Raw genomic sequence first — 22,475 nt, 5'->3', positions numbered from 1 at the left:
TTTTTCTAAAAAGTCAACAGCCTTTTCTAGCATTGTTTTCAGATAAAGTACATTCTTTGTTCTTTGGTTAGGTTAGATCTGAAAAGCTCTTCCTGTTGCTAATGATTACTTCAAATAGAGAAAGGAATGATTTTAGTTCCCTACCCTGTAGTTATGTTTAAATACTGAGGTTGAGATAAAGATATGTAAATATAGTTTTTAGCCATTTTCCCATTTATTAATAAATAAAATTTCTTACCCAGTCCTATGAGAATTCCCATACAAAATAAAACTAATGACGTCAGAGAAATCTTGTGGGTGAAATGTATTACTTGGAGCTTTGCTCATGTGACTTCTTATAGCTAAAGAAATTTCTTGTATTTCTGTGTGGTTGCTATTGCTGTAAGGGAAAAATGTGCTTTGTTAAACAAAGGTGATAGTTTATCTCTAAGTTTCAAAGAATGGAAAAAAGCTTAAAAAATATAAGAACTTAAAAATAAGATCTAAGATTATATATATAAAAGACATTATAATAAGATTACAAGATTGAAAATTCTAAGTAGGCTCTAAAATTATATGGACTACATGAAAAGTCTATTATACCTAATTTTAACTGGATCAATTGCTTTCCTCATCACTGAGCAGATTCAGCAAAGTTCTTAGTCCTTAAGACAAAACTATATTTAGAGGATTTCCCCCCCTTTTCCTACAAAATCGAAAGATTCTGATGTAGAAAAATACTGAGAATTAAGAAGTTTGTTTTGTTTTATTTTCTAAAAAAATTCCTCTTTTACATTTATTTCAAAATCTGTTTACCTTAGGACAACATCCAAAGGAATAGATTTCAACAACTTTCCAAAGGCTTGCCGAATACGAGTTCCACTATGGACTAGCTGGACACGACATACATCAACACACCTACATTTTTAAAAAAGGAAACAGAAAATTATCACATGTATAGATGAAGGTTGTTTTTTTTTAGGAGGGGGAGAAATAAAGTAATAAAAATATATAACTTTTCAAAATATACCTTTGTAAAAGGTCATCTGGCAAGGAAGATGATAGGGCATGTAGGCTGCTGCATGCTTGAAGACAGATATTCACATCTTCAAGAAGGGCTATAACAATAACAAAAAAAGATCTTTTAAGACAATTTTTAGATTGCTTTATATCACATCTTCTGGATTCTAAGGGTCAAAGACCTATTCAATATAACTGAGAAGCCTACTTATATGCAAGTCAAAGCACTAATGGAAAACAGAGACTTTTAAAGGACAATCTACAAAGTATTTTAATTTTAAAATGGTAAGGAATCTGAATATTATGAGCATACTGAAAATTTTAATATAATTAAAAATTCCTTATATGCAAGAATTTCCAAGGGGTAAGAGGGAATTTATGTTCAGCTATCTTTGTTAATTTCTGTTACCAAGGATACTCAATTCTGTGAAGTTTGAGAAAGTAAAAATCTTACTGTTTGCCAGAAGTCCTTTGCAAAACTTATGGAAAGATGGAAGAGAGAATAAAGGTGCATATGTTTCAGACTTTTTCATTAGAACAGCAACTTCCAAAGCCCAAGTCATTAGCAGTTTCCTAAAATGTAATTTATATAAAGCAAATATAAAAATGAATGTCCCACATTAGCTTACATTAGAACTCTACTTTAAATTTACTTCTGAAAAATATAACTTTCATTGTTTCAAATATTAACTATACATAAAATAATATTTAATAAAAATAATTTTGTCTTAATGGTTGAAATTTTCTTATAAAGCTTGTTTTAATAAAGTCTCCAAACATTGGGGTTGGATTCTAGCCAAAGTTAACTAAATTCTCCATGTACATATGTTCTTGATTTCAATTTCTCTCACAATTCTTTTGAAAGGAGTCAATTAAAAATTAATTCTCCAAAAATAAGAAAGGGTTGAGCATTTATATACTGCCTGCTATGTGCCAGGCACTGGGTTAAACACCTTACCAATATTGTCTTATTTAATTCTTACAACAACCTCGAAATGTGGAAATTAAGGCAATCAGAGATTATTGGCTAGTCAACATAGCTATTAAGTCTGAGGATGTACTTGAATTTAGTTCTTCCTAATTCTAAATCCAACACTAACCATTCTGCCAGCTAGCTGCCTCAATACACACTCACTATTTGAGAAATGTGAGCTACTATAATTTTCACAAAGAATCAATTTAGGAACAAAACTATAATATTAAAATTTTGCCAAGTTACCTGGTATCCTGATTAAGGTTATCTTTCTTTAGTAAAATTCCCAAGAGGTTTAATATGATGGAGAAATGCTTCTTTGTGGCTGTTGTTACAGTACTAATTACTGCTCCATCAAACAATGATGGGGAAGAAGAGCTAAGACTACTAGATATAAAGTGATCATGCCTGGAAAACATATAGAAATTGAAATTGCTTTTATAAAGTTAGTAATTAAGTTTTAAAAAATCTGGTAACTGTTTTCAAAGTAACAGTCTTACCTGGTACAATGTGAATATAAGGTGTAAAGAACTGCATATTGAATAGCAGGAAAATGGACAGCTAGGTCACCATGCACAATCATTAGATTCTTACTAAGTAGTGCAAAGACCGTTGGAGACAGTGCCCACATCTAAGTAAGCATAAAAAAAAAATAAATCTTGGGTTACTATTTTCTAAGAGTAAATCCTTAGAAACAATGTTAAATACAAATGAAAATATACTTATGCTGCTAAAAAGAAATACCTTTCTAAAGTTAAACATTTAATTCAGAAACTTTAAGGAATATATACATATTGCTATACTCGAAGGGTTCCTTGTTTTGTGTGGGAGTGATACTTATTAGTCCTCTCTTTTCAAAGCATTTTATTAATTTTTCCATGCTTTCCTTTTTTAAGTCATTCCATAAATGAAATTTCCTGAGATAGTCTCAATGATTAAGAGTTGAAGGGAATACAAAAATAAAGAAGGCAGTCAAACATGTGGGGTGCAGTACCATTGGAACAAAATTGAAAATAATTGGGAAGTATTTAGTAAAATAAATATACAATAAAACATTAGCTAACAATTCATTTTAAACTAATGTCAATAAGAAGCCCAAGTAAAGATTAGTGGCTGATGTTTCTATGTGAGTTGGGTGCCAGAGGTCTAAGCCAAGATGATCCCTGCTGTCAAATATTTTTAAAAGGCAGTGTGTACTACAGTGGAAAAAACACTGGCTTAGAAGTCAGAGGACCTAGGTTCAAATTCTAGTTCTAATGCTTACTACCTACCTCTGTGACATTTGGCTAGTCATTTAACTTCCCTAGGCTTCAGTTTCTGAGGGCTTTGGATTAGATGACTTTTGTAGTCTCTTCCAGTCCTAGCTCTATGATCCTATGCAGTAGAGTATAGTAAAGGAGTAAACAAGATAACTTGATCCCAAATATAATGGGGAGGTAAAGGGCTCTCAAACAACACTCAAACTACAGTCCAAATCTTCTTTTGTCACATAGAAACTCTCAGAACAAAGGGACTGCTAAGGTTTTCAATACCAAGGCAAGCTGTTTATGTCCATATGATCAAAAGTTAGAAGAAACAAAAAAATCTGAGGATTTAAACTTCCTAACCTAATTCTACTTTTTAATAATATATTACTTGTAATAAAATTAAGACTTTGCAAAAAAGTAAAAAAAAAATAAGCCTTCAACTTTTTTTTTGGTATTTCAATGAATTCATTATCTGCCACCAAGGAGAGAAGCCACATCCAGGTTGCTGAACCCAGATTCAGGACTGGCTAACCTACCAGTGCCCTGTTATCCACTTATAATGCCTGAAATTTTTCCTCTCGTCTCTTCCTATTAATATACTAATCATTTAGGAGAAAACTATCCCAAGGTACTCCTCACCCTCATCCCCAATCCTAACCCACTTAGGGCATCCCTTCCACTGTTGCCCACTTAAAATTCTCATTCCATAATAAAATATTCTTCAAACTCTGTGTTATTCTTGAATTACTTCCATCTCTTAGTCCTCCACTGATAAATGAACTCCCTTCTAAAGACACTGCACCTCAGGCTATTCTTTCCAGCACTGGTTGTACCTTCTCTTAGAACCTCCAATACAACTGTCCTGAAGGAGAAACTGGAAACATTTCCAGTCTCTCATTACCTTATGTATTCAGCAACCTTTCCTTTGTTTAAAGTTCATTCAATCAAAATTTTCCACCCAATCCAAACTATGGCAGTTGTACACCAACCTCAAGGCTAATCTCCCTCTTTTCTCAAGGAGTATAGTAATTGGCTCATCATTTTCCTCTCCTCCCAAACTCCTGCCTTATACTACTAGGGAATGTTAATATTCACAAAGATGCTCTCTCAAGCTCTCCAACTTAGGCCATTGATGATGAACATTTTAGAGATAGAGTGCTAGGCCCTGCCCCCATCCTATCCCATGAGACCTAGTGCAGTGTCCTTCCTATCCCCCCACCCCCACCCCAGCAGAGGAAGGAAGTACTCCCATTGGGTAGCTGGACAGAGGGCTGGGGGAAGTGAGAAATGTCCTTGGGCACATGGAAAGAGGGAGAGGAACAGATGCACCCTGAGTCCCTCTGGCTTTCTAACAATGAACTCTGGCAGGCGAATGTAAATGTGCCCACAGAGAGGGTTCTGTGTGCCATACGTTTGCCATCACTGAGCTAGGCAATGGGGGTTATGCCCAGGTTCATACAACTAGAAGTACGAGGCCTCATTTGAATCTAGGACTTCCTGTCTCTTAGACCCTTAGTTGTCCTTCCTCAAACTTTTTAAATCTCATGATCCACTCCTTCATTCTTCTTCAGCCACATATAAGGTGTTCACACACTAGATTCTCATCATCATATACAAGTATTCCACTTTCCTAATTAGAAATTTTATCCTTATCATAGTTTATAATTCCATCTCTCTCAAACCTTTCTCCATTGTCTAATCCTTCCAAATATCAATATTTCTCTTTCTCCTCCTTCACAATCAAGCCAAGAGTTAGCCATATCAACCCTTAAATTGTTCTCTGTTCTCTAATTCTCATTCCATACCCAATATAGGTCCAATTCCATCCTCTAGCTCTTAACAAAGGTCAACCCTGGAGTACTCTTGCTCATAGGTAGATGGACACACTAAAGGAGAAGTTCACAACTTAAATTCCTTATTATCTAACCTCGACTCTTGATTCAACTTTTAATTGATGTTTAAAACTTCTATCTCTTCAGAAAATTCCAGACTATTCAGTGACTTCATTCCCCCCCCATTCTCTTTACAAAAAATCCTTGTCAATATTATCTCCTATTCTTCTCCCCTTTTGCTTGCTAAAGAACACCTCTATGTGTGTGTATTTGATCCCACCCCCACCTATCTTTTCTGGAAGACTGCAACCTCAATGTTCTTCCTTAGCTCAGAAAATGTTTGATCTCTTCATTCTTTTCCTACCCTACTGCCTTCAAATTTATCCAAGTCTACCCCATGCTTAAAAAAAAAATCATTGCTAGACACTACCATTACCCTCAAGCTATAGTCCTAGATCACCCTTCCCTCTCTAAACCAAAGCTATCTATACTGAAAGTGCCTCCACATCTTTTTTTTCCCTCACTTATTTGGCAGCCCTTCAATATCATCATTCAAAATCACTCCCTCCAAAGCTTCCAGAGTGTCAAATCCCAATGGTCTTTTTCTGATTACAAAATCTTCTTCCCCAACCTGCTGCATTTGACACTGCTGACCACCCTTTTCCTCCTGGATATTTTCTCCTCCCTGGGTTAGTATGACAACCTCCCTCTGATACCTCTCAGTATTACCATTCCTCAGTCTCTTTTGCTGGAGACATCTATAGCATGCCTCTGAACTGTGGATGAACACTGTGTTGTATCCTAGGCCCCCTTCTCTTTTCTCCTCTGGTAAATTTATGAACTCCACTGGGTTTATCTGTCACCTCTATGCAGATGACTTGCTGATCTCTGCATCTAGTCCCAAATCACCAATTGCTTATCAGTCATTTCAAACTGGACATGAAACAGCTCAAACTCAGTAAGTCTCAAATTAAACTCACTGTTGTTCCCCAAATGCTCCCACACCTCCACTCCTTTCCAAATTTTCCTTTTTCTGTGGAAGATGTCACCATTCTTTCTACCTCCCAGGCTAGAAAACTTGGCATTATCTTTTACTCCCCCCCCCCCTTTCACATTAAATCTTGCCTTTTCTACTTCCCTAGCATCTATTTCAGTAAAACTTTTCTCTCCACTTTAATAGCTATTTTCCCTCTTTGTTCAGGCTCTCATCAAATCTCACCTAGATAATCACAACAGCTTCTTAGTAATCCTCCCTGCCTTGTGTTTTTCTCACAATTGTCATTGTGATTTTTCTGAAGTACAGATCTCACCATGTCTCTCTCCTACTATATCAATTCCAATGCCTTCTTACTTAAAATAAATTCCTCTACTTGGCTTTTAAAATCCTATAAAACCTAACAATTTTCTTTAAAAACCTGCCATCTTAATATCAATACAAAAACAGAAGAGTGGTAAGGGGCAATTGAGGTGACTTGCCTAGGGTCAACTGGCTAGGAAGTCTCAAAAGCCAAATTTGAATTCAGCTCCTCCTAACTCCCAGACCCAACATTCTACCCTGTGCTACCCACCTAACCCTGAGAATGATTTTAAGTAAAAGTATAGTAAAAATACACATAATGTATATTTTTAGGGAAACTAATCATGTTGAAGCATATGTGCAAATAAAATATAAAATAAAAAGTTTACACACTGCGGATTAAGAAATCCTCTTCTACACAAAGCCTTTCCTGAATTCCTTTTGTTAATGTCCTTCTCCCTGCTCACTACTTGTATAAACAGATATATGTATACATATCCTGATGGGATACAAACTTCTTATATCCCTAGACCTAGCACAGTGCTTGGCAAATAATAAATGCTTGATAAATGACAAATAATAGAATCAGCTCATGTTTTTTACCCCCTCCAGAGCTTTTCATAATGACACATTTTCCAGAAGATATCTTTTACATTTTAGCACATAAGTCATAAGGGTGTTCAACCTATTTAAGCCTATTAAAATACAATACTCCAGGGGGCAACTGGGTGGCTCAGAGGATTGAGAGCCAGGCCTAGAGATTAAAGGTGCTAGGTTCAAATCTGGCCTCAAACACTTCTTGGCTGTGTAAATCTGAGCTAGTTACTTAGCCACCTCTGCCTAGTCTTTATTGCTCTTCTGTCTTGGAACCAATGCACAGTACTGATTCTAAGATGGAAAGTAAGGGTTTAAAAAAAAATACATTACTCTACTGCCTCTTCCCCTACAATGTCGGTTCTTTAGAAAGAGTGGGTGAATCATCTCATGATTTAGTTAACTACCATCACCAAGAGCAAAGGAATGTAACTTTAGTTTCAAGGAACCTATAAAGGCACTATATAGTTTCTCAAATACAATCTAGGTTATTCTCTTCCATCTATTCAACTCTGGACCCAGGTCAGGTTAATAATGAGTAGCTGTTTCTATCCAACATAAGTGTACTGGGGGACTAATTCAATGGGTATCTATTCGAATGGACAACTAACATTTTTAATTCACAAGATATCTAGCAAGTGGACTGTGAGGTATATATATATATATATATATATATATATATATATATATATATATATATATATATATATATATATATAGTAGGCATATACCTTAATGACAGGGTTCTATAGTGTTTGGGGGTTTGACACAATCAGCACACTCTAAAACAGGACTTTGTGATGGATCTCACCATCAAGTTATAAGGATTACCTCTTCTTTTTGGCCACTGCACTAATATCTTCCATGACATTAGCATATTGATTTCCCTGCTTTTCACCTTCTTTGATATTATCTGAAGACTGACGATGAGTAATACTGAATCAAAAGTTTCTGTATAAGCAATAAAACAGTGGAACCTTGTATTCTTTACACCTTGCACAACTTTTGGGACTAAGATCAAATTATACTTCAATAATATTATTTATGAAAACTTACTCTTAGTGGCTTTTCATAGACACACATGCAGATTATTGTCATAAGATTTAAATGCAAGTCTACTAGTATTTAGCTCAAGTAAGTAATATCCTCTTGAGAGCCTTATTCACTACTAATACTGTCTGATTCTTTGCAATTGTTAGGTATTTTTACCACTTTTGAGTTATTTTGAGAACTGATACTTCAATACATTTAAAATTGTGTCATTTTCAAGGGACAGATTTTCCCCATGTATTCTTAGTCTTCAATTCTTATCTTCACCTTAAGTCCCACTTTTATTTCCTTATACATAAGAATTAAAGATGGAAATGCATCAGAGGCTAAAATACTAGTATACAGTATAATGGTTCTTCTGCTCCCAATGTGGTCTAGAAATGGTATAGATTTGATGGCAATTGTTTGGTTCTTTTTTTGCCTCCTCACTACAGTGAAAGCTTTATCTTGGTAAAACTTCCATGGGAAATCACATTCAAGATCAATGTTTGTTTCTTTTCCATTTCCCATTTTTTAAGATTAATAACTTGTCTGAATACATCAAGTAGGATCTGTTGTAATGTTACATTGTTAAATCTCATTTTTATACTTTCTTCTAATTTGGTGTTAACACAGGAGTCAAAAATCAACAAATCTAAAGTATGAATGCATATAATCATCCTGAAACAAATCCTATGTTGTAACCAAGTTTCTTTATCATTATTATAGTAAATTTCATATTTTGTGAGTGTTCAATGTTCCTTTTGACTATCACCTTCAGCATAACTCCCATGAATAAAGTTATTCATGCTATATAGACAGTTTCTGAGTAGCCTTTAAAAGCAAGCCTTTGGCCTTAGTTCCTTCTAACCATGTTTACTTTCTCCTATAGAGAAGGGAATAAGCATTTATATAGTGCTTACTATGTGTCAGATACTATGCTAAGTGCTTTGTAAATGTTATCTCACAAAAAATCTTGGAGCTAGTGCTGTTATTATGCTCATTTTTACAATTGCAGAATCTTAAGTGAATTTGTCAAGGTTTTACACAGCAATTATCTAAAACTGGATTTGAACTCAAGTCTTTCTGACAAGCACTCTATTTATACACCACCTAACTGGCTCTAAAATAACACACCCAAGGTCACATAAGTACTCAATTAATAATCAACAAAAAATAAATGACTACAATATACCAGACACAATGATATGCTCTGAGGATATAAAAAAGAGACGCAAGACAAGTTTATGCACCCAAGGAGCTTACAACCTATTAAATAGCAAGCTCAGTTTAGAATTAGGACTTCAAAATTCTCCTTACATTATATCAAGCTAGCTAGTTCAAAAATTATGCAGAAATCACTGAGTATTAAGATATAAGATTGACTTAAATGGAAAGATCTTACTAAGTTAAGAGGAGAAAGGTCTTTTTTTTTTTGCCTTTTGACTGTCTGCAATTGAAATTGGTACAGAAATTATTTTCATAAGCTAAATTTTAAATATTGGTACTATAAATGTTGAAACTTGGCCAGGGACCAACAAGTTCACATTCAACATTGGAAGCATATTAATTGTATTATAATTGTTCTTACCACACATTAAACTATAAGACACAAGGAGACTGCAACTAAATAGAAAGAAGACTTAAAAGTGTTCCTAAAAAGGCAAATAAAGAAATGGGTGGAGTGTCACCATGAGTCCAAAGGAAACAAGAATTATTTCATGGAGTCTCTGGATATCTCACTTTGCAAATGCTCATTATAATAAGTATAGGCAAAAAGTCAAACCATGAACCAAAATCTGATAAACTCATGGTTTCCTAAAAAGATACCATTTTTCCCATCAGTGAAAAGAATACCTGACTACATATGGAAGAAAAAGAGAACATTAAAGAAGAAAAAGATTTCTTCCTATTTGCAATTAAAATCAATTAGAAAAACTTACTTAGATACTCAGGATAAATCTGAGTTAAGAAATTAACTTCCTGAATAACTGGCATGTTTGGAAGATACCAAAACACAGAAAAGTAAAAAAAATTCAATATATTTTCTAGAACCGTGATGGTGAGCCTCGAGTAGCCATTTTTGATGACATGAGTATGGGGCCACATGCTGAGAAGGACAGTTAGGGTTTTTTTTTTCCCCCTCAAAGTGACATACCACTTGTGTTATGCTTGGTTTTTTGGTGAATTTTGACACACCAAGCTCAAAAGGTTGCCCATCTCTGTTCTAGAAAATAGTAAACTTAAATACACCTCTAATATCCACTAATAATGGCAAGTATTAGGTTGCCTTATTTTGTGCATATTCATAAATCTAAATATTTACTACTCAGCCACAAATAAAAAGCATACTGAAAGGAATATTTAAACTTACCCTGAATAGTAATTTTGGAGTTACAATGATGTGACTCTAGTCAAATACAGTTGATACTTTAGAAATAAGTAGGAAGAATGAACCAAAAAAAGCACTAAAGACTTACCCCAATTAAAGAATTTTTGGCATTTCCAATTGTGGTTAATGCACTGAGGTCAAATATAACTACAAATTTTGCATTGTCTACATTGAATACATGGTTCTTAAAAGCATCATGCTGGATTTCAGAACAGGCTTCAGGAAGTTGTAAGTTATGCAGGAGATTGTTCAGTGCACAGGTCATTTCTCCCAAAATTAACCTGTAGGCAGTCTCCAAAACAGGAATATTCTTCAGGCTGAGTACAGCTTGATATACAGCATGAGCTACAGCAACAACCTTGAAAATTTAAGAAAACATCTCAAAAGAAGGTAATTTTTCTATTTCAGCTCATTTCTGACATATTTCCAAGATCCAAATGCTCAGCATATGCTTTGAAAGCTATCAATGATCACACCAATAAGTATTAAGTAATTAACTTAATTTGAAGATATAAAAAAATTTCTTTAAAACACTTCAAATCAAATTTCTAAACAAAAATGATCCAAAGGAACATTTATGCATTTCTTTTGTTTAGTTTTATAGGGTTTATTACTTGGTCAGAAAGAATATAACAAGAAGTTAGTAATCTGACTACTTTGAATACTATGGCTTCATTAAAACACAAATTGATTCCTTTCAAAACAAATTTTATTTACAAACAAAATTACAAAATTTCAAAACTATAAAACTGTAGAGCTCAAATATATGTAGTGTTCAAACAAAACTTTTTAACAGCCTCAAATCTTTATAATGATGATGATGATGAAAAGAACATTAAAAATTAAAAATTTTTTCCAGGCACATAGAAATCTAGTTTCCTTCAACCTACATCAGTATAGTACAATAATAATCAACAAATATTTATTCAAAGAATTCTTTTCCATCTAAAGTTTCAATCTAAAGTTAAAAAAACAAATATTCAACAAATCATCTAATAGATACCTACATCCTTTATGAAATAAAGAATGTAGAATGTTTACCGATTCCTTTTCCCCCACAAATGAACTTTGTATCTACTTACTACTTACCTCTTTTTCTTTATGATAACGCAGAAGTAGTAGTTTAGATGCTGGTATAAACAGTTTTTCTACGAATGATGATGGTAATTTTGTATTTATCTGTTCAACAATCTAAAAGCATAAGATAGCAATATTTGTCTCGGTTATATTTAAAAAAACCCAAACTTCATGAGCCAAGTCCAAATTTTTATAAACCATTTAAATTTAAAATAACTGCAACTAAGAATTAACCTACTGAACTCTGCAAACTTAAAATACTCAATGGTTACAGAAGCTTAATCACAATTTAGTCTCCATCACAAAAACGTGTGCTTTTAAATAGAATGAGCATACTACATAAATTTGAAATACACTGAGCTACAATCTCTACAGAAATGCTTTTTTAAAAAAGTGTTTTCTACTGAGGCCTATATACTCATGTATTCAATGTATTTTGTATTCATGTATTCAAAAATATGAATTACTACAACAAGTAACAGAAAATTAAAACTAATCCTTTTAAAAATGTTACACAAAAGCTTGAGTGAAAAAGAAGCAAAATATCATGATGACTCTAAAATGACTACTTAAGTACTTCTACAATTTTTGTTCAAGACTTACAAATACTTTGGAGATTAATTTGTAACAAAAACTTTGACAATGTAAATAACTCAAAAATATTAGAGAACTTCTAGCAATAAAATTAAGGAAACTATTGTATTGAAAAAGCATATTATGCTATAAGTAAATATATGAAAACACACTAATTTAAACTTTAAATCAGTAAATTAAAAAGCAAGGGAAATTAGAACAAAATACTTACCAATGTGAGCAAATTCAAGACTGAGATAATATAATCGGTACCACAAGTCTGGCAATTCTCCAACTGATCTAATCCATATGTGATGACCATGTCACAATGTATAGACATGCTAGGGTCTAAGCTACCAAGCAAAACACCAACACATTCATTGGCAGCTGTCAGAACTGCCTCAGAAAAAAATACTTGGTTTGCAGCAGTTACACATCTCATTACTCTGTACAGTACCTGTCAAATGAGAAAAAAACAAGTTTTTAAATTTAAAAATTTCTAAATTTAATTAACCTTACCATAACAATTATCTTTAATAGGATCAGAGACCTCCAATCTATTCATCTTACAGTCAGGAAACTGAGGCTCAGGGAGTGTCAAAGTCAGTTGTCAGATTGCCAAAATAATGGCAGATTCAGGATCTAATTAAATCCAGGTCCTTGGACTCTAAAGCCCATGTTCTTTCCATTGTATTTTTGTCTGACTTTATTTACAAATGATAAGTCATGATAATGGTATTTTATATTTTTCAATGTTTTCAATATACTAACACTAAAAAGTCAGAAAATTCTAGAGCTTTAACATAAGAATTGGAATTCCTTCTAACACATTTATTATTATAAATAAAGTTAAGAAAAGGAGATTTTTTTTTAAAAAAGGATGACATTAATGGGCTAAGCTGTTGCTGATTAACTTGTTTTCTCTTTTAAACTGTGAACTGTCATCTTTCAAAAGAAAAGACTTTGACCATTAATGAGTGCCAGGATGCCAGGATATATTTATATATATTTAAACAACTCTTCAAGTGGGATAATTCATACTTTTATATTAAATTTCCAATGAATACATTTTAGGAGAAAAGAAGTGGACAAATGATAGAATATAATAATCTATAATAATATTTTTAACCATTGCACATAAAAAAGCAGTGGAAAAGCCTAAAGAAGGATTAAAAATGATTTTTGCTTAAAGTCCAAATTATTTCTACAAGTCATATAACTATAAAGCTATTAATTAGGATGCTTTACTTTCTGTTTTTAGAGACCTATTTAACTGCCTACACTGTTTTTAAAGACTTAATTGTACCTCTAACAAAGATGCAAGCAATGGCACAAGAATATGAAATATAGAGGTTTGGTTTAAACATCAGCAGTTTATTTCATTTATCTGAATGAAATCACCACAGAACCCATTCTTGTCATTAAACAAGAATCCCCTATACAGAAAGATCTCATTCATCTACCATCTGAAAATACAGCATTAGATAGCTGTTTCTGTCTTCACTGAATATTTATATCCTTTTAATCACAAATAGTTTGAAACCATTTCTAATACAAATCATTCTAAAATATGTTACATATTTCTGTCTTTAAGCAAGGGGTATAATGTTAACTGCATTATTATAAAGATCATTATTAATAAGCATGCATTATTATACTCTACTGTAATGCAGTGATACTCAATGGCTACTGAGACATGAGAGCTGTTTTCTCTTAAAATAAGCTCTAAGTTGTTATATACTTAATAAGTTCTATCCTTTTATATTTTTCTGTTTCTTCCTTTGTTGTTCAGCTTTCCAACCTCTTAAGGCAATCATTTTTCCTCCTTTCTTATTTGAATTCTAATCAATCTACTATGAATCTGAGAATATGGACAAGTTTGTTACTAAAGTCAAGATTAAAAGTTACTGGAGCTTAAAGATCTCTTTTTTCCCAATGTCATATAAAGGGTAGTTAAAAAAAACTCTTACATCTGTTACATATGCTTCTGTAATTGGAGGACCTCTGATTGGACTGAAGCGCTCTCCAATACTTCTCACCACAGTACTGAATACTCGAAGAAGTGCTGCTAATTTTGGTAGTGATACTGACGGAGGTGGAATATCTTCATCTACTGACTCCCCAGAGGCCACATGGCTGAGGTCCTAGATAGGATACAGAACATTCATTTATGAAGACATATAAAGTAAAAAACTCCCAGTAAGGGAAAAAAAAGATAAAAATTCATCTCAAAACAAAAGTAAACATTTGGTACAGCACAGCCAACAACGAAAAAAGGTATACAGAAATGGATCTCTTCTTTCACCTTAATATTAATTATATCTAGTTGAAAAAGGAAAAAATTTCTACTTAAGTAATGCAACAGAAAAATCACTGTATTTGAAGTGACAGGAATTTCTGTCTTGAAGCTCTACCACTTAATCATGAGGCAAATTTGGCCAAGTAACTTCAATTCTCTATGTGTGTTTCCTCAACTATAAAATGTCAGACTAGTTACATAAGGTCTCTTAAAATTCAAAAGGTTTCTGATTTACTTACTTAAATACTTTTGTTATTATTTACAACCTACACAGCACTTTGCTAAATAAAATAAATTCCTGCCTAAAAGCCTCTATAAACAATACAGGAAAGAGAACCCCCCAAAATTAGGCAACATAAAAGTTAAATTACAAAGTAACACAAGAAATTTTATACCATTTTTTACTGGGAAAACTGATATGGATAACAGATGTTATAAATTTTAAACAGAACATTTTTCTCTGGACTAAACTAATCTGGAAAAGCCACATAGAAGTACATCATAAAGAAAATTTTAGGTTTTAAATCATTGGGGGGAGGAGGAAGGAAATGTAGAGAAGCTTACATTCCAGATGCAAGAAATATAAAGAATATGAGGTGAGAGTAGACACGATAAGAAAAGAGGGGGAGGGTCTAGGATACAACACAGGGGTACAGGCACAGTTAGAAGGCATGATATGGATGGAGAACCAGCATAGGAGACTGAGGAATGGTTATATTGAGAGATGCCAGGAGAGAATATCACCAGAGAAAGTATCCAGAAGGAAGAGGGTGATCAGCAGTGTTAAATGCAGCAGGTAGGGGGAAAAGATTTGTAACAAGAAAAAGACCATTGGGATTTGACACCTGAGGGATCTCTGGCATCTTTGGAGGGAATAATTTTGATGAGTGGTGATATTGGAGGGCTGTCAAATAACTGAGAAGAAATGATGTGGAAGTACAGGGAAGATAGCTTTGACTTAGAAAAGGAAGAGTATCTAGAAATGTGTTTTGGGTGATAATACTGGGAGGAGAAAAGAAGGGAAGGAGATATTGAGATCACATAACTGTGAAGATGGGATTAACTCTCCCCTCGCCTACTTTTAAATTTAACCAATGAAAGCAATACACCCATATTTAACCCTAAAGTAGGGGAAGTCTAAAAACTATTTACTAAAAGAGTTTGCACCTCCAAAAGCAACTGACTGCCCCCTGGGCAGTCCTAAGCAAATTTAAAGACTATAATTGGTCCCCTACAATGGAGGAAGAAATAGGGAGTGATGTAAAGAAGGGCCTTTAAAAGCGTCCTTCCTGTTATGAGGTCTTTGAGCTCTTTCGAGGCTCTGGAGGCTGGTGGAGGACCTTCTTCAGGCTGGACCTGGGACCCTACCATTTGGTAAGACTGCTCGTGGATCTTCCCTATTGGATTCCCAAGTGGGTGAGTAAAAAGCTGACTCCATTCCTGGCTTCTGAAGAGATTAGTTTCGGGAGGAGGCTACATGGTTATTCACCACTGTGTCTTCTGGTTAAATGGCCCTCCAGCTGAGTTAGCCCAGCCTAAATTGAGCCAGGCACTGGAGCAAACATTTAGGGTGATTAGTTAAGACTGCTTCCTCTACCCTCTTTCACATTTCTCCATTTTACTCTTTCCCTCTATTTTATAAATAAAGCTGCTAAATTTAAAAAAGTCATTTTGACTTGAGTTATAATATCAGTGACAACATTCTCCTATATTAATCAAACCATTAATTTTATCCCCTACATAACTTTGGAGAACTTGAGACAATTTGGATCATATTATTTCGGAAAACTTAAGTGGAAATTTGTTATTAAATAAATAAATTTCTCTCTCTTTTTTTTAAAGGAAGAGAAGGAAGAGTGTTGTAGGACTATAGCTTATGGGAATGATAGTGTCTTGCAAAGTTTAAGGATGGGAAAGATAATGAAAACTTTTGAAAAGAATGCTCTCTAGAGGATAAGGAAAATAAAAAGATAAATTTATGAGATTTGCAACCTGAGTATATGAAAAAATGTTACATACTCTCACCAGCTGAGGAGCTTACTTGGGAAGGGGTTGTCAATAGGAGACAGCAAGGATATGTAAGAATGCATTTGGTTTGAGGGGAAAACATCCAAACAGAAATATACAGTAGGAAAATACATGACTAAGTTCAAAAGAAAAGTTAACACTAGAGAAAAAGATTTTTAACATCTCCAGATTGTCATAGTGAAAACAGCAAAAACAGAAGTGACTCTAAAAGGGAAAAGTATAGACCTAAAAGCAGAGATCAAGGACTGAACCTTGAGTACTGCCCAAGCTGTCAATTATAGGCTACAGAGGCAATTGCTTTATTAAGGTCTGATTCTGAATATGTCTACCCCAAATAGCATACTATTCCACAAGCTAAGGAATACTTAGGATATAAGTTCAAGATACCTTTACCTTCAGACACTTGTACTACAAAGGATCAAGTATAAAAAACAATGAACAGAGAAAATAAGAAGAAATTAGAATTAAAAAGTAAGACACTCCACTGAGATTATAATCCCTATCAGGCTTCAACAAACCCCCCAAAAAATTTCTACCTAAAATTTTTGGTCTTTCACTCTGATGGTGAAAAGCAAGTATAGGTTCCAATGTAAAGTTCTATTAAATTTTTTATTTTTCCAGAATTTAATTATGAGATTGAGCTTCTATGCATAGCTGATATCTTATAACATAGTCATTACTACTATTTATTAAAAACATGTAGTTTAAATAATTTTTAAAATACTGAGAATCACAAATTTAGAGCTAGAAAGCTAGAACAGCCTAGCTGAATCCCTTCACTTGGTAGATGAGAAAACTTTATTTCTTAGATTTTTAAAATGTTTGCTATAATTTAAAAATTCCTATCCACATGCTTATTACCTCAGCATATGCCTCCATATCCTCCAGAAACTGACCAAGAAGAGTGGTAGAAAATCCAAGATCGGCTACCCAAAATGGCTCCAGACTCTGTAACCATCCTATGGAAGGTAGAAAACAAATTTTACAATATGAGACCGACCAAAGAAAGTATATGTTACCTGACTTTTTACCAACCCTGGTTTGTAAATGGGACTATTCAAAAATATTTTGATACATTTTATCTCCCAGAAGTAAAACATACAAATTTTAATTTAATATTAACATTTTAAAATAAATTTAAATACCACATGACACCATGGGGAAGTATACATAAAATCAAACTACCAAAAATTAAAACATCAAAGTTATTTTCTGAATATGGTATCAATTAAAAACATTCACTTTGTCTACAACTGCTTCTAGTTTTAGTCCTGCCACTAATTTGACATCTGAATGTTTTAAAGAAATTGAGACCTAACTTGATTATAAAACTGAGACCTAATTCAGTTGTCCAGAGGTTTCTTGTAAGAATCAAATAAGTTAGGAAGTAGAAATGCTAAAGAGAAAGAGATTTAATGAATGTAAATTGAAATCAATAACAAGTAGTATTTGCTCCTCAAAGTAACTAATTTGAAAGGTTCATGTTTTTTAGCACCTGTCTATTTCCCTTTTATCTTTGATCACCATAAATACTTCTGCCAAGAAATTAGCAATCAACTAATAACAAATGACTGCCTCTTCTGAAATTTATCTAGTTATCAGTTCTTATCCACTTCAAAGGAGTGTCACTTTTCATATTAAGTCAGATAATGAGATCATTTTAGGAAAAAGAAGTCTCTAAAATAATTGACTCTCCTTAAAAAATAATTAAAAAGGGGGCAGTTGGATGGCTCAGTGGATTGAGAGCCAGGCCTAGAGTCGGGAGGTCCTAGGTTCAAATCTGGCTTCAGACACTTCCCAGCTGTGTGGCCCTGGGCAAGTCACTTGACCCCCATTGCCTAGTCCTTACCACTCTTCTGCCTTGGAACCAATACACAGTATTGACTCCAGGACGAAAGGTAGGGGTTTAAAAAATGAATAATAATAATAATAATAATAATAAAGAAGCTACTGACATCCTGCAGCTGCAATGAAGTCATTATTTCTACAAAGTAGATTAATTACTATTACTTACATTTAAGAAAAATCAAGTATTTCCATATATCATGATTTCTCCTTAAGCCATAATATTAATCTTTATAAGACTAAAAAATTCTTAAAATGTATAGATTAAAATACTTACCAGACACCTGCTGAGTCAGAGAAGGTTTCTGAGTATGATCAATATGCCATCCAACTAATATATCAACCGTATCCTTGAAAAGGGAAAAAAAGATTTTTACCAATGTAACATTTTTGTGAATTTATAACTTCTCTCATAATTTGAAGGAAAAGACTACCTACTCCACTCATTCTTTCTTGCTATTATAAAAGACTCAAAAGGGAAAACTGGCGTTGTTTGTGACAAGCTATTCCAAGATTGACCTAATGATTTGCAAGAATAGGAAGACAAGGCAAACTAGACTTATAGTTCCCTCTACATAGGGATTTCCCTAACTCTAAAAATCATCTTCTGCAAAATTTAGAGAAGCCTCAAGAACGTAAAATGATTTTACCATTACCATACAACTAGTATGTGTTAGAGGCAGTAGTTTAATTCAGGTCTTCCTGATCCTAAGCCCAGCTCTATATCCTCTACAATGCATGCTTATCAATGAGATTAAATTTTTAAAATTAAATCTTTAATATCAAGTTGTTAATTCATGCCAGCAACAAAAGGAGAAACACCAAGATAAATAGTAGTTTGAAAGACAGCTTAATTTTCACAGATGAATGATTATACTTTGAGAAGAATCTACAAACTCACCCTAAAATTTGTGCTGAAAATATGAGGGTAACATCGAGCCACCAAGAGTATGCACTTTACACATTTGCAGAGTAATTCCGGTGTATCCACATTTTCTAGAATGGACTGTAGGCTGGTCATTACAAGCTTAAAAATAAAATCAAACCATAAATTCCCAATTGGAAATGGCACTAGTGACAATGTAACAAAGTTTAGCACTATACATGGTACCAGATTCCATGGTAGTTCTCTTAAAAATCCCTATTCTGACAATATCTAAATAAGAGAGAACCTCCCAAGGAACCACATTCTAATATGAACAGCTCTAATTGTTAATTCAGTTTTCCCTTTGGGTCTGAGAACTTCAAAATGTTCCAGAAGTTAGGGGCTTAAAGAAACAAGCAACTTTTAGTCATTGTGGAGCCTGATACAAAACAAAAAAGAAATCAGTAAGAAAATTGCCATACAATGACAGCCTACCTGAAGGGTTTTTTAGTTGCTCAGGAATAAGATAAAAGGTAGAAATTTTACAAGCTTAGGGTTAAGAGGTAGAATGAATAGTTAAAGAAACATTGAGCAGTTCCACGGAGGTTAAAAGAACATTACTGAAATGAGTGACTGAAAACTACATAGGAAAGGAAATGAGATCAGAACAGGGTCCCAAGCAATCTCACAGGAGACAAACCCAAGGTAATGATTCCAAGTAAATGTTGCCTTCAATATCAAGTATGATGGACAATATATTTAAAAGTCACATTTGGTGAATACCACTCTAAATTTTTTCTTCATTTTTCCTACAAGGTATATGCGTACAATCTTCCATTCATTAAGTATTCATTCTACTTTTTGTGTAATGCACTGATATAAAGAGAAAAAAAAATTTTCATTTACTTTTCAGTCTTACCTGCATTACAGATGAAAAAGCCTTCTTTTCTCCTACAGTCTCTAGTGCTTTGTAGGTGGCACATAAGTAAAGAAGTTTAACTTCATCTTTTGCAGATGAGCTAAATTTGCTAAAAATCCATTTGAAGATTTTCTCAGCCTCATAGCTTAGGGAAGCACAAAGAAGGCCAAGACAATAAGCTCCCTCCTGTCTCAATTCTTGAAGTAATTTGCTACTGTAATGATACCAAAAGAAAAAAGTTAGCTTCAGTTTTGAAAGGTAATGACATTTTACAAACTGAATGATCTTTTACGTAATAGAAAATTTTAGACAAAATTAATCAAAGGGTTGAAATCTAATCAATTTAAGGGGAACCATATAGTCTCTCTAGAACAGGAAAAGCATCTTACTGAATATTTCACTTTTCCTCTATAAAATAATTTTGTTAAGCTGACAAGGTTAGCCTGAGATTGACCTCAAGATTCATATTCCGCCTTTAAATATAAATGATCTGTAAAAGTAATCCAAACCAGAAAAACTATATATTTGTGTATTTCCACAGCTAAAATATCTATGATAAAGCACTCTAAGAAAACAAAATGACAAAAGATGCTTAACAATAAGTGAAAAAATGGCTAAACAGTAAAGTTTAATTGAAGGGAGACACTGATAATAAACTTGCTATTAATGAAGTAATAGAGTATAAAAAGCATTGGATACAAGTAAGGAGACCAAAAGTTTAGTCCCACCTCCACCACTAACTTGATGTGTCACTTTACCACACGAGGTCTCAGTTTCTTCATTTGTTAAAGGTAGTAGCTGGAATAGATTACCTCTAAGGGTAACTTGGAGTTCTAACATTCTAATGTTATTATGATCTCATGAGCTAGAGTATAAAGCAAAACCTTAAGGGTCCCTCTATAAAGCAAGACAATTAAAGGGGAGAGGCGAAGTTAGTGGTCAACTGTGACTAGCCTGACACTTTTTGTCAAAAATTTGTTGGATTCTCTGTAGCTACAAGTGCACCAGTGGGTAAACAGGGAACTGCCACAATGATGAACACCATAACCACATTTGGAGAAACAAGGAGGCTTAAGTTAAAAGAACTTAGCAACACTATCATTCTGGGTAAATTTCCTGAAATTTGTTATTTGAATGCATACCTAGAAGGGATATCATTGACCTAAAGGCTTTACTCATTCTAGGTTAAGGGTAATAAATTAACAAGGACCTCGTCCTAGTCTTGCTTCAATTCTTTAATGATAATATCACATTAGGTATTTGCTTTAAATAACCCATTTTGGCTAATATTATTTATAGATTTGTAATAAGAGGTAAAACTGTCTAGATTAAAGTAAATTCCAATTTATTGCTCCTTACCTCTCATTAAGCACATCATGTATAGCAGCCAAGATATTATCTAGCTGTTTAACTAGTACCTGAAAAAGTTAAGGAAGAAAATTCAGAAAAACTTCACATATTCCATTACTTTTAAGCGTTCTACGATAGTGTCTGTGGAAATTTGCCCAAGAAAACATTTGATTATTTTGCCCAAGAAAACATTTGATTATTTTCAAAGAAAATACATGCAACTAAAATAGTTCAATCTGGCCCCGTTGATCATGATTCAACCGCCCTTGCCTAGCCCTTACTGCTCTTCTGCCTTGGAAAAAATACTGACTCTAGGACAGAAGGTATGGGTTAGGGGAAAAAAAAAGTTCTTCACCTCTGAGATCTGCCCTGCTACAGCTACTACATATACATTCCTGCTTCAATACTATAACTGTAGAGTTAAGGTGCCAAAGAGATCAAATGATTCAGATTAAGACTTTGATGTTTTTCCCCCTAAGAGAACATTCCTTCTTCTGTCCTCTCCACCCCACCTACCTTTTAAAAAAAGAATTACACAAATAGAAAGCTTATTTCCATGTCTTAAGTAGAAATGAATAGACTGACCAGCTTATTTTCTGGTTGCTGAATGAATTCTTTCAACTGCTTTACAGTAGCCAGTCTCCGGTCTCTGTCATCTTCCCGAGTAATCCTCCGAAGAAGATTTGACAGTCGAGACTCATCAGAGTAAGACAACGATCGCTCTATAGATATAAAATTGTATTTTCCATGAGAGTACATAGAAGCATCACCTTTAGATGAATATGTTAATTAAAACTACAAAAAAAAATGAGTTGTGAGCACACAATTCCTTTTAGCAAACTCTTCCAAGAGAAAGAGCCTGTTAAGTTTTTCTCATGTTCTTCTTAAACACTATCCAATCTTTCAGCAAACAGGTAAGGGAAAACCCTCCAACAAGTATTGGGGATAAAGGGCAAAACTTAGTATCCCACTAAGGGGGATGTTAATTTCTCATTTTAGTAAAATTGTTATTGGGAACACTATTTTCACCAATAATTATTATTCCTTAGCCAAAGATAACTCCTGAATGTATTTGTGTTTTTAACAACCACTAAAAATAAGAAAAACCTCAAATAAAAGTCTTTCATTTTTTAAGAGAAACATTATCTAGCACACA

The 22,475-nt window shown here is 33.7% G+C and overlaps 1 protein-coding gene across 6 annotated transcripts in view; it reads right to left on the bottom strand.

Annotated features, from left to right (window-relative positions):
* Positions 1-22,475, bottom strand: part of SMG1 (SMG1 nonsense mediated mRNA decay associated PI3K related kinase) — a 112,529-nt gene that overhangs the window by 58,760 nt on the left and 31,294 nt on the right. For 5 of the 6 annotated variants that reach the window (XM_056806584.1, XM_056806581.1, XM_056806582.1 and 2 more), the window contains 16 exons: positions 21,905-22,041; positions 21,329-21,387; positions 19,970-20,183; positions 19,087-19,212; positions 18,463-18,535; positions 17,202-17,299; positions 13,984-14,157; positions 12,246-12,470; positions 11,453-11,554; positions 10,452-10,721; positions 2,473-2,603; positions 2,219-2,380; positions 1,454-1,572; positions 1,010-1,097; positions 796-897; positions 239-379 (listed from right to left, as the gene is read on the bottom strand). In XM_056806584.1, the coding sequence (XP_056662562.1) occupies positions 239-379; positions 796-897; positions 1,010-1,097; positions 1,454-1,572; positions 2,219-2,380; positions 2,473-2,603; positions 10,452-10,721; positions 11,453-11,554; positions 12,246-12,470; positions 13,984-14,157; positions 17,202-17,299; positions 18,463-18,535; positions 19,087-19,212; positions 19,970-20,183; positions 21,329-21,387; positions 21,905-22,041 (2,221 nt within the window). Of the gene's footprint in view, positions 1-238; positions 380-795; positions 898-1,009; positions 1,098-1,453; positions 1,573-2,218; positions 2,381-2,472; positions 2,604-10,451; positions 10,722-11,452; positions 11,555-12,245; positions 12,471-13,983; positions 14,158-17,201; positions 17,300-18,462; positions 18,536-19,086; positions 19,213-19,969; positions 20,184-20,697; positions 20,877-21,328; positions 21,388-21,904; positions 22,042-22,475 lie in introns of those variants that run through there. The other variant, XM_056806585.1, reaches the window with a different exon arrangement.

Source organism: Monodelphis domestica, chromosome 7 (genome assembly GCF_027887165.1).
Source record: "Monodelphis domestica isolate mMonDom1 chromosome 7, mMonDom1.pri, whole genome shotgun sequence".
Classification (NCBI taxonomy): Eukaryota; Metazoa; Chordata; class Mammalia; order Didelphimorphia; family Didelphidae; genus Monodelphis; species Monodelphis domestica.
The sequence above is the reverse complement of the archived record's forward strand: the minus strand, read 5'-3'. Positions and strand labels throughout refer to the sequence as shown.